The sequence below is a fragment of the Hyperolius riggenbachi genome, chromosome 7 (assembly GCF_040937935.1).
Source record: "Hyperolius riggenbachi isolate aHypRig1 chromosome 7, aHypRig1.pri, whole genome shotgun sequence".
Lineage (NCBI taxonomy): Eukaryota > Metazoa > Chordata > Amphibia > Anura > Hyperoliidae > Hyperolius > Hyperolius riggenbachi.
This window is the reverse complement of record NC_090652.1, coordinates 138,571,873-138,584,640: the sequence shown is the minus strand read 5'-3', so window position 1 is coordinate 138,584,640 and position 12,768 is coordinate 138,571,873. Positions and strand designations below refer to the sequence as shown.

General features: G+C 42.7%; 1 protein-coding gene across 5 annotated transcripts in view; it reads right to left on the bottom strand.

Annotated features, from left to right (window-relative positions):
* Positions 1–12,768, bottom strand: part of CIITA (class II major histocompatibility complex transactivator) — a 242,012-nt gene that overhangs the window by 23,238 nt on the left and 206,006 nt on the right. For all 5 annotated transcript variants that reach the window (XM_068244686.1, XM_068244683.1, XM_068244685.1 and 2 more), the window contains 4 exons: positions 9,666–9,839; positions 3,204–3,272; positions 2,314–2,394; positions 1,274–1,366 (listed from right to left, as the gene is read on the bottom strand). In XM_068244686.1, the coding sequence (XP_068100787.1) occupies positions 1,274–1,366; positions 2,314–2,394; positions 3,204–3,272; positions 9,666–9,839 (417 nt within the window). The remainder of the gene's footprint in view (positions 1–1,273; positions 1,367–2,313; positions 2,395–3,203; positions 3,273–9,665; positions 9,840–12,768) is intronic.

Here is a 12,768-nt window from a genome sequence, read left to right as displayed (position 1 = left end):
ATACGGCTGTTCCTGAGCGATCCGCCGGGCGGATCGCTCAGAAACAGCCGTATCAGTCTGACGACAGAGCGTACACATGCCGGACTGTCGCTGGCACGCCCACCCAGCGGGAGGCAACGACGGACCCGTCGTTGCCTAAAGTCCGGCGTGTGTACGGACCTTTAGGCACCACCAGGGTAGATTTAGGGTTAGGCACCACCAGGGGGTCTTAGGGTTAGGCATCACCAGGGGAGATTTAGGGTTAGGCACCGCCAGGGGGGTCTTAGGGTTAGGCACCACCAGGGAGGTCTTAGGGTTAGGCACCACCAGGGGAGATTTAGGGTTAGGCACCACCGGGGGGGGGGGGGTCTTAAAGTTAGGCATCACCAGGGGGGTCTTAGGGTTAGGTACCACCAGGGGGGGTTTATTCTAAGGGTTGGGGATAGGTACAGGGAGGGTTCTGTGTGAGAGTAGGATTAGGTTTAGTTGTAGTAAAATTTTAGTAATACTTACTAATGTTTTACAACAGTTATTACGAACGTAGTTACATTTTTATCATCGTTATAAACTTTTTTTTTAGTTTTTGTTATATGAAGAAATGATAAATGAAGGTTCTTCACAATAATATACAATTATAACGATTAAACATATATTATAGTTTTTTAACAAACGGAATTACAAGTTTCACTTTTGAAACAGGGAAGTTTATCGTTTTCACAATTTGCGATTTCATGCTCATTATTTAATGTTTTTAAATTTGTAAAACCTTATTTGTAAACGAAATACAACACAATATTTTTATAAACGCTATTACCACCTATCGTTTGCACCCTTTTTTCCTGACGCCCTTTTTGCATGTACGTGAGCTGATCCCATCACTGTCAATGAATGAGATCAGCAGCGCAGAAAGTAGCGGCACAGATGGCGTGCGATCATACGTGTAGCGTTCTGATCGCAAAGCCATCTGCGCTGAGTAGATGTGAACGAGGCCTGAGGCCTTATCTACATCACACTGCATCCCTGGCTGCTCAGGATCACTGTAATTTTCAAAGTGTTTTGCTGTAGTCCTGGGTGTGCCAGTATACGTGATGCTACAGCAAACAGAGCCACAGGAACGCAACATAAAAATATGACCATATCAATGCTTAGAGTTACCAGCAGAAACAGCTTCTCATGGCCTCGCATGACTGGCACACACCACTCCATTCCAGTGACTGAGGCAAATGTTCATCTCCAAGCCTCTGTATATTTTTTGCAAACTTCTCTATATTGAGAAATATTTTGCTCTACTTACTCCAAGGTATGAAGAGACTGCAGCTCAGAGAATTTCTCCACCAGCTTTTCTATGCCTTTATCACCAATGTGATTTTCTGTCAGGTTGCTCAAGCTGATTAAAAAACGAAACAACATTTTCAGGATAAGTAACTTCATTTTTAATAATTAACCATTTCAATCAGATACATGAATTGCATCCATTATGTTCAAAGAGCAAACAATAAAGGACAACACAGGAGACCTGGGTTCGAATCCTGGCTCTGCCTGTTCAGTAAGCCAGCACCTATTCAGTAGGGGACCTTGGGCAAGTCTCCCTAACACTGCTACTGCCTATAGAGCGCGTCCTAGTGGCTGCAGCTCTGGCGCTTTGAGTCCGCCAGGAGAAAAGCGCGATATAAATGTTCTGTGTTTGTTTTGTTTGTTTAAGTGAGAACAATATGGAGGCTGACATGTGTTTTTTCCTTTTAAACAATGCCAGTTACCTGGCTGCCCTGGTGATCTATTTGGCTGCAGTAGTCTTTGAATCAAACGAGAAACAAGCATGTAGTCAATTTTGCCAGATCTGACAATAATGTCAGAAACAACTGATCTGCATATGCTTGTTCAGGGTCTATGGCTAAAAGTATTAGAGGCAGAGGAGCAGCAGGATAGCCAGTCAACTGGTATTGCTTAAAAGGAAATAAATATGGCAGCCTCGCTTCAGTTGTCCTTTAACAGACAGTCGTCTTTGGTCTTTTGAAGACAAATCACATAAAATGCATAATGTACAAGGAAATGCCATCAAAACATACAGTATGTGCTATCTGAAACACGAAGGCAGCCATTGCTGAAATCCTTCTGGCTATCTGATTGGTCCTTTGCTATTAATATAGTAACCCAGTAAGCATTCTGATCAGATGTGTTGACTGCATTCATATATATTTTACTTAACTTTATGATCACAGTGGATTCTGTAAAGTAGCAATAACAAAGTTTGCAATTGGGTAGTTCTGATCTTACTATATATAGTTCTGTCCTAGTAAAAAAAAAATCATTCTGTTAAACACTTGTGTTGCTTACTCTAAAAGTTGTAGTGCAGGGAGTTTAGGAAGAATGTCAACAAGTTTCAGGAAGCCATCTTGTCCGTGTTTCTTTCCAAGCCTAAAACAAATAACCACTCATACATTATATATACTACTAATAAACAACATGCTTAAAACCTAATTTCAACACAAATCGTTTACTATGGTGTTGACATTACTTAGCAGAGCTTGTTTTTATCAGTATGAAGGTTCCTAGATTATCTTAAGCAGGGGCATAACTAGAATGTATGGCGTCCCCCTCTGGTTCCCAATCACTACTTGCATCGGTCATGTGATTGGGAGCCGCAGCAGAGAGTTTTAAACTGTGAAGCATGGTGGAGACCCACAGCGCTGGAGTAGGTAATTATTACACTGCTCTCTGCACTACTCTGCAGGCAGATGGGAAAAGGGAGAAGGAGCAGACCCCATCCCCCAATTGCGGGGGTCATGGGGGCTATTTTAGAGCTTAATTCCTTTACAAGTACCTGGTCGGGAGCCCAGACAATTCCTGCTGCATAGATTGCATATATTGCAGCAGATGGCAGTGATCTCACACAGGTCAGAGTGTACACCAATTACTTGTAGTATAAACAGCATGATAATGCTGAGCAAAGGAACAGCTCCCCTTCTGATATGTTAGTGCCTTCATCACTGATCCTGTATCTATTCTGTTCACATATCTGTGAATCTGCTTTCCCACCCTCTGATCACAGTTGATTGAAATTAATCCTCTTCTCCTATTTATAAAGTGTGTAGAATGATTTATTTGGCAGTTTAAGCCACACTTCTTTACTGACTGTTCAGGTAGCAACGAAACTTGTCAGAGCTATACAAATTGTGTAGCAATAATAATACTTCAAATGGCATCTGATCATTTCTGAAACTCACCCAAATATAACACTTTTAAGGTTTTTCACAGCAGGGATTTCCTTGATGACATCTGGTGACTCTTGAGTGCTGAAAAGAATAATGCTGGAAATTAATGAAAACTGCTGGTAGTGGTAAAACTGTAGGTAGGTTGACATTATCAAGCATTTTAAAATGTAGATTATTACAGTAAGAAAAATGAACATTACCACAGTAAAGTAAATAAAAGAAAAAACACAAACTACAGGATGTTAATCAAAGGTGACACATGCAGTGCATGTTTTTATGTTGTTTTCAAATCATGACTACATAACTATCTACATAAAAAAAAAAGTCTCCCGCCTCTTCATGAGGCTGGGTGCACACTTGGCATTGCGGGAAACGTAGTGTTTTGCTGCATATGCGGTTTTATTGCGTTTTCTGTGCGTTTGCCTTTTGAGGTTTTTTTCCCAGCACATGCGTTTTCTTTGCGTTTTGTGTGCGTTTTAATGCATTTGCGGTACACATATAAAAATGCATATGCGTTTTGCATGCATTTTTAATGCATTTTATGCAAATCACTTGAGAGTCAACAGGAAGCGGAAACACATCATTAACCAGGGTTGTTTATTTTTTGCATCTAAGCAACTTTCACCTCCCATTCATTTGCCAATAACTTTATCACTACTCATCACAATGATTGATCTATATCTTGTTTTTTTTTCCCACCAATTAGACTTTCTTTGGGTAATACATTTTGCTAAGAATTAATTTATTCTAAATCCATTTTAACAGGAATATTAAGATTTGCCCATTTGTCCCGCTTATTACACCATTTAAATTGTGTCCCTATCACAATGTATGGCGTCAATATTTTATTTGGAAATAAAGGTGCATTTTTTTCAATTTGCGTCCATCACTATTTACAAGCCCATAATTTAAAAAATTATATTAATATACTCCTTTGACATGCATATTTAAAAGGTTCAGACCCTTGGGTTCATGTTGTTTTGGTTTTTTTTTTAATTGTAATTTGTTTTATTTTTTTTTTTATTAAAAATGTTATTTGGGTAATTTGTGGTGTGGAAGGTAAACAGCTAATTTTAAATGTAAAATTATGTAGTTGTTTAATAAAAAATAGATGTGGGTGTAGTTTTACTATTTGGCCACAAGATGGCCACAGTCAAAAAGTCCTGGAAGCGAGATTGTACGCTTCTAGGAAGCATTAGGAGGATGGGAAACTTTTTGTAACTCAGAGAAACCGCAGCCTCTGATAAGAGGCTGTCGCTTTTTCTGCGGGGGGCTTTAATCAATGAATGGGATCTATAATCCCATTTATTGATCGCTGGGCTAACGGCCGGCGGCGGGAGTGCACGCGGCCCGCGGGAGTGCGTGCAGCCTATCTGGACAAGAATGTTCGTCCAGATAGGCTTAAGTGGATAAACGTGTTTTTTTTCTTTAATGCATATAAAAACGCATGCAAAATGCATACAAAATAGAGTAAAACGCAATACCTCATCATTGACTTTCATGATGTGCGTTTTTGAAAAATATGTAAAAAAAAACAGCGTTTTTAAAAATGCACATTGCAGAACGCAAGTATATGCATTTTTCCTTGCGGCCATTGACTTGCATTATGTAAGTTTTTGCTGCGTTTCCGCAACACTAGCGTTTCTGCCTAGTGTGTGCCTCAACCTTTTAAACTTCTTTGTACTTTAAACCAGAGAAAGGAAAAGCTACAGGGGTAACATTTTTCTTTGACTGGATATTATAGCTGTGGATGCGCTTCATGTAAGGAAAGTATCTAGGACCATTTTAAATGTAGATATGCATGCGCATATGCCATAACTACATCCTGTGGTAAGATATTTTACATCACAACCACAGTTCAGGTGCCTGTACAGACCAAGGGATAAAAATGCTGAGCGTTCTAAAAAGAATTGCATGCCAACCAGTCAGTAATTGTGCCATGGTCTTCATGTAGCTCTGGCCAGGCACACACATGGCAGGATAGGTGCTGGGGCAGCAAGGGATGAGGTGGCCTGCTCTTTTATGTAATTATGGTATCTTTTCTGCAGGCACTACTGAACACCAATTCTTGGGGGTTGCTCTCTGTTATTTGTAATACACTCTGCCTGTCATTTTGAAAAGACTTTGCCCAACTGTTATTCAGGCTGCCTAATTGCTATTTGGTGGAAGTCTACTTAAATGTTATTTCGAGGCTGGCACTCTGCCTACCTGTGCTATTTAAGGGGCACTCTGCCTAATAATAAAATTTTGGAGGCCCTTCACCCAAATTATTTTATTTATAGTGACACACTGCATAATAACATTATTGGGGGAGGGAACAAAACCATCATTTTGATATAATGGAGGTCAGTGGCGGCTCCAGGAATTTTTTTTAGGGGGTGCTATGCAGGTGCTGGACCAATTTCCGGGGGAGCTGACGACCTGCGGCGCGCAAAGCGCGCCGTGGCAAAAAATGGGTGTGGCTACAACCTGCGGCGCGCGAAGTGCGCCGCAGCGAAAAAAAATGGGCGTGGTCATGCCCGGATGAGGGCGGGGCTAACTGTAATTTAAAGTGAACCCAGGGTGAGAGTGATATGGTGGCTGCCATATTTATTTCCTTTTAAACAATACTAGTTGCCTGGCAGCCCTGCTGATCTATTTGGCTGTAGTAGTGAACTGAATTACACCAGAAACAAGCCATGCAGCTAATCCTGTCAGTTCTGACAATATTGTCAGAAACCCCTGACCTGCTGCATGCTTGTTCAGGGTCTATGGTTGAAAGAATAAGAGGCAGAGGACCAGCACGGCAGCCAGGCAACTGGTATTGCTTAAAGGGAGATAAATATGGCAGCCTCAATATTCTCACCTCGGGTTCCCTTTAAAAGTGCAACGCAAAGACAGAGGGCCCAAGTTTTGGTGACCCTTTTCCCAGAAAATTCACATAATTGTGCAGGTTTTCTCAAGAAAATACACGTAATGTGAGCAGATTTTAACAAAAAACACGTCCAATGACCCCAATATGCACAATCGTTATCAGATATGGCTCCAATATGCACAATCGGTAGCAGATATGACCCCAATATGCACAATCGGTAGCAGATATGACCCCAATATGCACAATCGGTAGCAGATATGACCCCAATATGCACAATCGGTAGCAGATATGACCCCAATATGCACAATCGGTAGCAGATATGACCCCAATATGCACAATCGGTAGCAGATATGGTCCCAATATGCACAATCGGTAGCAGATATGGTCCCAATATGCACAATCGGTAGCAGATATGGTCCCAACATGCACAATCGGTAGCAGATATGGTCCCAATATGCACAATCGGTGGCAGATATGGTCCCAATATGCACAATCGGTGGCAGATATGGTCCCAATATGCACAATCGGTGGCAGATATGGTCCCAATATGCACAATCGTTATCAGATATGGTCCCAATATGCACAATCGTTATCAGATATGGCCCCAATATGCACAATCGGTAGCAGATATGACCCCAATATGCACAATCGGTAGCAGATATGACCCCAATATGCACAATCGGTAGCAGATATGACCCCAATATGCACAATCGGTAGCAGATATGACCCCAATATGCACAATCGGTAGCAGATATGACCCCAATATGCACAATCGGTAGCAGATATGACCCCAATATGCACAATCCGTAGCAGATATGACCCCAATATGCACAATCGGTAGCAGATATGACCCCAATATGCACAATCGGTAGCAGATATGACCCCAATATGCACAATCGGTAGCAGATATGACTCCAATATGCACAATCCGTAGCAGATATGACCCCAATATGCACAATCGGTAGCAGATATGACCCCAATATGCACAATCGGTAGCAGATATGACCCCAATATGCACAATCGGTAGCAGATATGACTCCAATATGCACAATCCGTAGCAGATATGACCCCAATATGCACAATCGGTAGCAGAAATGACCCCAATATGCACAATCGGTAGCAGAAATGACCCCAATATGCACAATCGGTAGCAGAAATGACCCCAATATGCACAATCGGTAGCAGAAATGACCCCAATATGCACAATCGGTAGCAGAAATGACCCCAATATGCACAATCGGTAGCAGAAATGACCCCAATATGCACAATCCGTAGCAGATATGACCCCAATATGCACAATCCGTAGCAGATATGACCCCAATATGCACAATTCGTAGCAGATATGACCCCAATATGCACAATCAGCATCACCTGAAAAAGAAAAGAAAAACCCATTTACTCACCTACAGCCAGAAGACCTTCTTTCCCGACCTCCTGTCCCGAGTCCCGACCTCATTGTGGCGCGCAGCGCCCGCGCGCCCACGATCCTCTTCCTTCCCGACGTCACGACGAGACTTCCTGCCTGCATGCAGAGAGCAGGGCTACGGGAAAATGGCCGCCCGAAGCCATGCACTGCAGACTCGAAGTCTGCAGAACAGGGCTCCGGGCGGCCATCTTACCGTAGCCCTGCCTGCTGCTCCGTGCTGCCGCTGTGTGAACTGACTTGGCGTCTTTTAGACGCCTGAAGTCAGTTCACTCCAGGGGGTGCTTTGGGGGTGCTTGGACAATTCTAGGGGGTGCTCGAGCACCCCCTTGCACCCCCCTGGCGCCGCCCCTGATGGAGGTTATCTGCCTAATGTTGTTTGTCATTGGAATTTGCCCGTCAAGCAATAGTTTTATATGCGGAAATATCAGTAAATTAAAGCATTCTACAGTAAATCCAAAGCTCAGTATGCAGGTATACAATTCATCCACTGATTTTTGGGTTCTTATGGGTTCTTAGGTGTCCTATAACTGTTAAGGCCCTTTCACACGGGCAGCTGACAAGAAGTGAAGTCACCGCCTGTCGGCTGCTCTTCTGCACTAGTCAGGTGCTTGTTAACGCCCGGTAGAGGTGCTGCACAGGAAGCCCCCCATGGATGGAGATCTAAGCGCTGCCTCAACCACACTCAGACTCGACATGTTGCGTTCCTCCGCCATCCAGTAATGCCACCACGTATCCATGTTTGACACATGTGGTGTTACAACAGCTGCAATTAGACTGCACTGCACACGAATTGCGGCAAACTCGCAGTTCTGCCGCCCTTCTGCAAAGGGCCTTACTGAAACATTTAACAGGCTTGTAAGGCATCTTGCTGTACAATATATAGGGGGTCCCCTATGGCTTTTGCTTGAATCTCTGTGTTTTACCATATGTCTAGTAACATGATTTGACAAGACAAGACAAGACAAGACAAATAACATTTATATTGCGCTTTTCTCCTTGCGGACTCAAAGCGGCAGAGCAGAGCAGCAGCCACTAGGGCGCGCTCTATTGGCAGTAGCAGTGTAAGGGAGACTTGCCAAAGGTCTCCTACTGAATTAGTGCTGGCTTACTGAACAGGCAGAGCCGAGATTCGAACCCTGGTCTCCTGTGTCAGAGGCAGAGCCCTTAACCATTACACCATCCAGCCAACTGCTGAGAGTAGAAAAAAACACAGGGACATCAGGAGCGTAGTCTGGTGCAGCTCATTGTGTGTATTATACCAGGGCTGAGGAGTTGGAGCAATTTTGGGTACCTGAAGTTGGAGTCAGTGGCTTCATAAATTGATGAGTCGGAGTCGGATGATTTTTGTACCACATCCACAGCCCTGGTAAGTATTAGACTACAGATTCGGAGTCGAGGAGTCAGAGCCATTTTGGGTACCTGGAGTTGGATGATTTTTGTACCGACTCCACAACCCTGAATTATACCACAGACAGTAAACACAGTGAATTAATACTCACAAAGGCGGGTTGCTATTTAAGCAACAACTAGTGAAAATATGTGGGGAAGTACCATCCCCACTTGGCCTTCGGACCTCAAGTCTGGTCACGGCTCTCAAAAGGTGAATTTTAAAATGTTTTTTAAAAAAATACAATTCTTAACCTCAATGGGTTAACGACATGTAAGGAAGAACACAAGAATGGCCCATAAAATCAAAATACAATTGGAGTCAGTAGTAATATAAAATAAATGGTAAGTATCAGCTTACCTTAAAAGGCTCACTGAACACAAGATTCAGACTTTTATTCTGAACAAAAAATAACAATGCATTTTACAGCCAACAGTCGCTTCATCAGGTCAGTAAACAGTGCAAAATCTGCAGTAATGTAGGTCTCTGAGCACCTTTACCTAAGTAGGGTATAGGTGCTCAGAGCTCCACATCACTGCGGTTATTGCACTGTTTACTGACCTGATGAAGCGGCTCTTGGCTGTGAAACATGTTGTCAATTTTTTTGTGCGGAATAAAAGTCTGAATCTTGTGTTCAGTGAGTCTTTTAAGGTAAGCTGAGACTTACCATTTATTTTATATTACTACTGACTCCTATAGTGTATTTTGATTTTATGGGCGCCTCTTGTGTTCTTCCTTACATGTCTAGTAAAAGGCTTTAGTGAATAGATGTAAGCAGTCCTTTCCCAATCAATTTTCCCCTCTTACCCATTACAGATGTCACTCTGGATGTCTACAAGTGTAGCGAGGTCAACAATATCCTTCTGACTCTCAGCACGGAATGGCTCCACTGTGAATTTCTTAACACACTTTTTTAGTGTATCAAATTGTTGTTCCTCTAGCAACTTCTTCCAAAGATTTACAGTATCACTGAGAGAGGCTCTGAAAGATACATACCAACATTTGTCTACATCATAAAAGTAATGATTCTACATAAAGCACGTGTATAACTCATAATGCTATGTGCTATACAATATGCATATAACTCACGATATACTACAGAACCAGAACTTGAAATGGAGACATCGTTTAACTGCCCAGGACTTGTTCTTTATCCTGCTTTGCATAATCCTCTATTGTTGGTAACCTGGTATTCTGGGAACGCCTAAATCCAAGCCTGTAATTGCCAACTGCTCCCATCAGGGTATCCGTAGTCTATTCCTGAAACTGCCTAATTGTATACACTCATTTAAACAATGAAATTAATTTTCATTGCAGCTTTCCTGGTAAGACTCAGAGAAGCAAGATGCCGAGGTTCTCCACAGAGACTTTAGTTCAACCTGGGAATTTATTTAAAGGACACCTAAAGTGTGAGGGAAATAGACGGTGCCATATTTATTTCCGTTTAAACAATGCAAATTACCTGTCTGCCCTACTGATCTTCTGCTGATAATGCTGGTTTTGACGGAGCCGCTTGGCGGATCGGTCAAATCCAGTCTTATCAGCTGAACGACCATTTGTACACATGCCCGATTTGACGACCAAACAACCGGTCGTTCAGACGTCCAAACGACCGGTCGTTTGGAAAAATTCGATGTGTGTATGTACCTTTACTTCAGGTGACCTTTTAAAGGAAACCGGAAGTGAGAGGAATAGGAGTGAAGAATAGAATGGAAGCTGCCATATTTATTTCCTTTTAAACAATACCAGATGCCTGGCAGTCCTTCTGATCCTGTGTTTCTAATACTTTTAGCCATAGACCCTTAACAAGCATGCAGCAGATGAGGTACTCTGACTCAGCTGATCTGGTTTTACTGGATTAGCCATATGCTTGTTTAAGGGTTTTCACTCAGACACTTCTTATGCCAGAAGATCAACACAGAGAATCAACAGGGCTGCTAGGTAACTGGTATTGTTTACAAGGAAATAATTATGGCAACCTCCATATCCCTTTCACCTCAGGTTCCCATTATGAAAATGTAATTGTAATGCAATCTGATGCGCTACCGATAAATTTAATTCTATATGTGTAAATGTAAGCAATGCCCATTAAAATGCATTCGACTGATATGTCTAAATGTACGTTGATAAAGCTAGAATCCTTTCACACCATACAGTGCAGTGGGCCTGTTTCCACTTCACGCAGATTGGATGCAGAAAAACTGACTCCAATGAATGCCTATGGGAAAATCTGCATGAAAAAAATCGCGTTTAGTGGAAACAGGCCCATAGGCATTCATTGGAGTCAGTTTTTCTGCATCCAATCTGCGTGTAGTGGAAAAAGGTCCTAAAACACATGCCTGTCGCTTTTTTATGTGTGCTTTTAAACAATGAAAGAATAAGCTATTATACAATTGCAAGTTCACCCACCCTTTCAACAGCAAAATGCTTCAAATAAATGAATGGAACTACCTGCCTGAAACTCAGATCATGGCCAAGGATCATTATCTCCAAACCCCATGCTCCCCAACCAACACTAACCACTTGAGGACCGCGGTGGTAAACCCCCTAAAGACCAGGCCATTTTTCATAAATTGGGCCACTGCAGCTTTAAGGCCTCGCTGCAGGGCTGCACAACTCAGCACACAAGTGATCACCCCCCTTTTCTCCTCACCAACAGAGCTCTCTGTTGGTATGGTCTGATCGCTCCCCCAAGGTTTGTTTATTTTTTTTTTTATAAAAATGCATATTTTTTTCTGAATTTTCCTTCCCTCCTTCCCCCAGTCAGCCTATCACTGCGATCGGCTGTGATAGGCTTCAGCGTATCACCACTGATCGCTTCTGTGTCCCCCAGGGGGACAGCTGTTTCACACGGCTGTCCCCAGTACAGCACTGCCTTAGATCGCAGCTCTGTACAGGTATATTCGCCATCTAACAGTCTCCGAGCGGCGATGCCATCAAGCGGAGATGCGCACACGCTCTCCTGCTAGCCCTATAGAAGGCCGTTCACACCAATGGGCGTGGAGCGGTCCTGGGCCTGCCGCCGCTTTCACGCCAATTGGCGTGGAGCGGTCAGCAAGAACTTAATCTCCATAACTATAGTTACACTTGTCTGTCTGCCATTTAGCAAAGTCTTATGGAGGCTCTGATCACCATGCAGCTGCACTTGCCTGGAAATGGCAGCGGTTCTGGAGGACACCATCTCTAACTTAAGGCAAGTGAATATCCTGGTTGGGGAGTGCCATTTACTCATTTCTAGCACTGGTGGACGCAAAAAGAATAAGTGAACATATGACCATGAGTTTAATGCTAGGTACACAGTATATAATTTTTGTGTTAGATAGATGGTTCGATAGATAATTTCCGACATGTCCGATTAGATTTTTGATTCTTTTTTCTGATCGATTTCTCATAGAAGTGAATAGATTGAATGCAAATGGCAATAGATAAGAAAAGATAACAGAATCGAATCGGAAATAGATCGGGAATCGGATCGGATGGAAAATCGATGGAAAAAAACGCATTGTGTGTACCCAGCATTAGATCCTTTGGTGCTCGTTCAGATGCACGGCAAACCACCTGCTCAGCTGAAAGATGTACTGCATGAGAGGCCTGCCCGTGCTGAATGATTACAGCTGGCTGGAAGTGCCTGGCAGATAAACAGGAGCAGCTGACAGGCAATAAACTGTACGGCTATCACCCCGTGAAAGAGCCGTTACAGCAGGACTAAACTTTGTTTTTCAAATAAGAAATTGATTCTGCATTGATGAAAATGTATATAAATCATTGCCCCCCCTTATCTCCAAAGTTGAGAAAGAGGAAGTTGTATTTTCAACTATATTGTGTTTTTTTTTTATTCCTCATGTATAGAGTTTAATCCCGCTTTAAGAATGTCACAACAATGCATTATCAATAAAAGAAACGAGAGTTT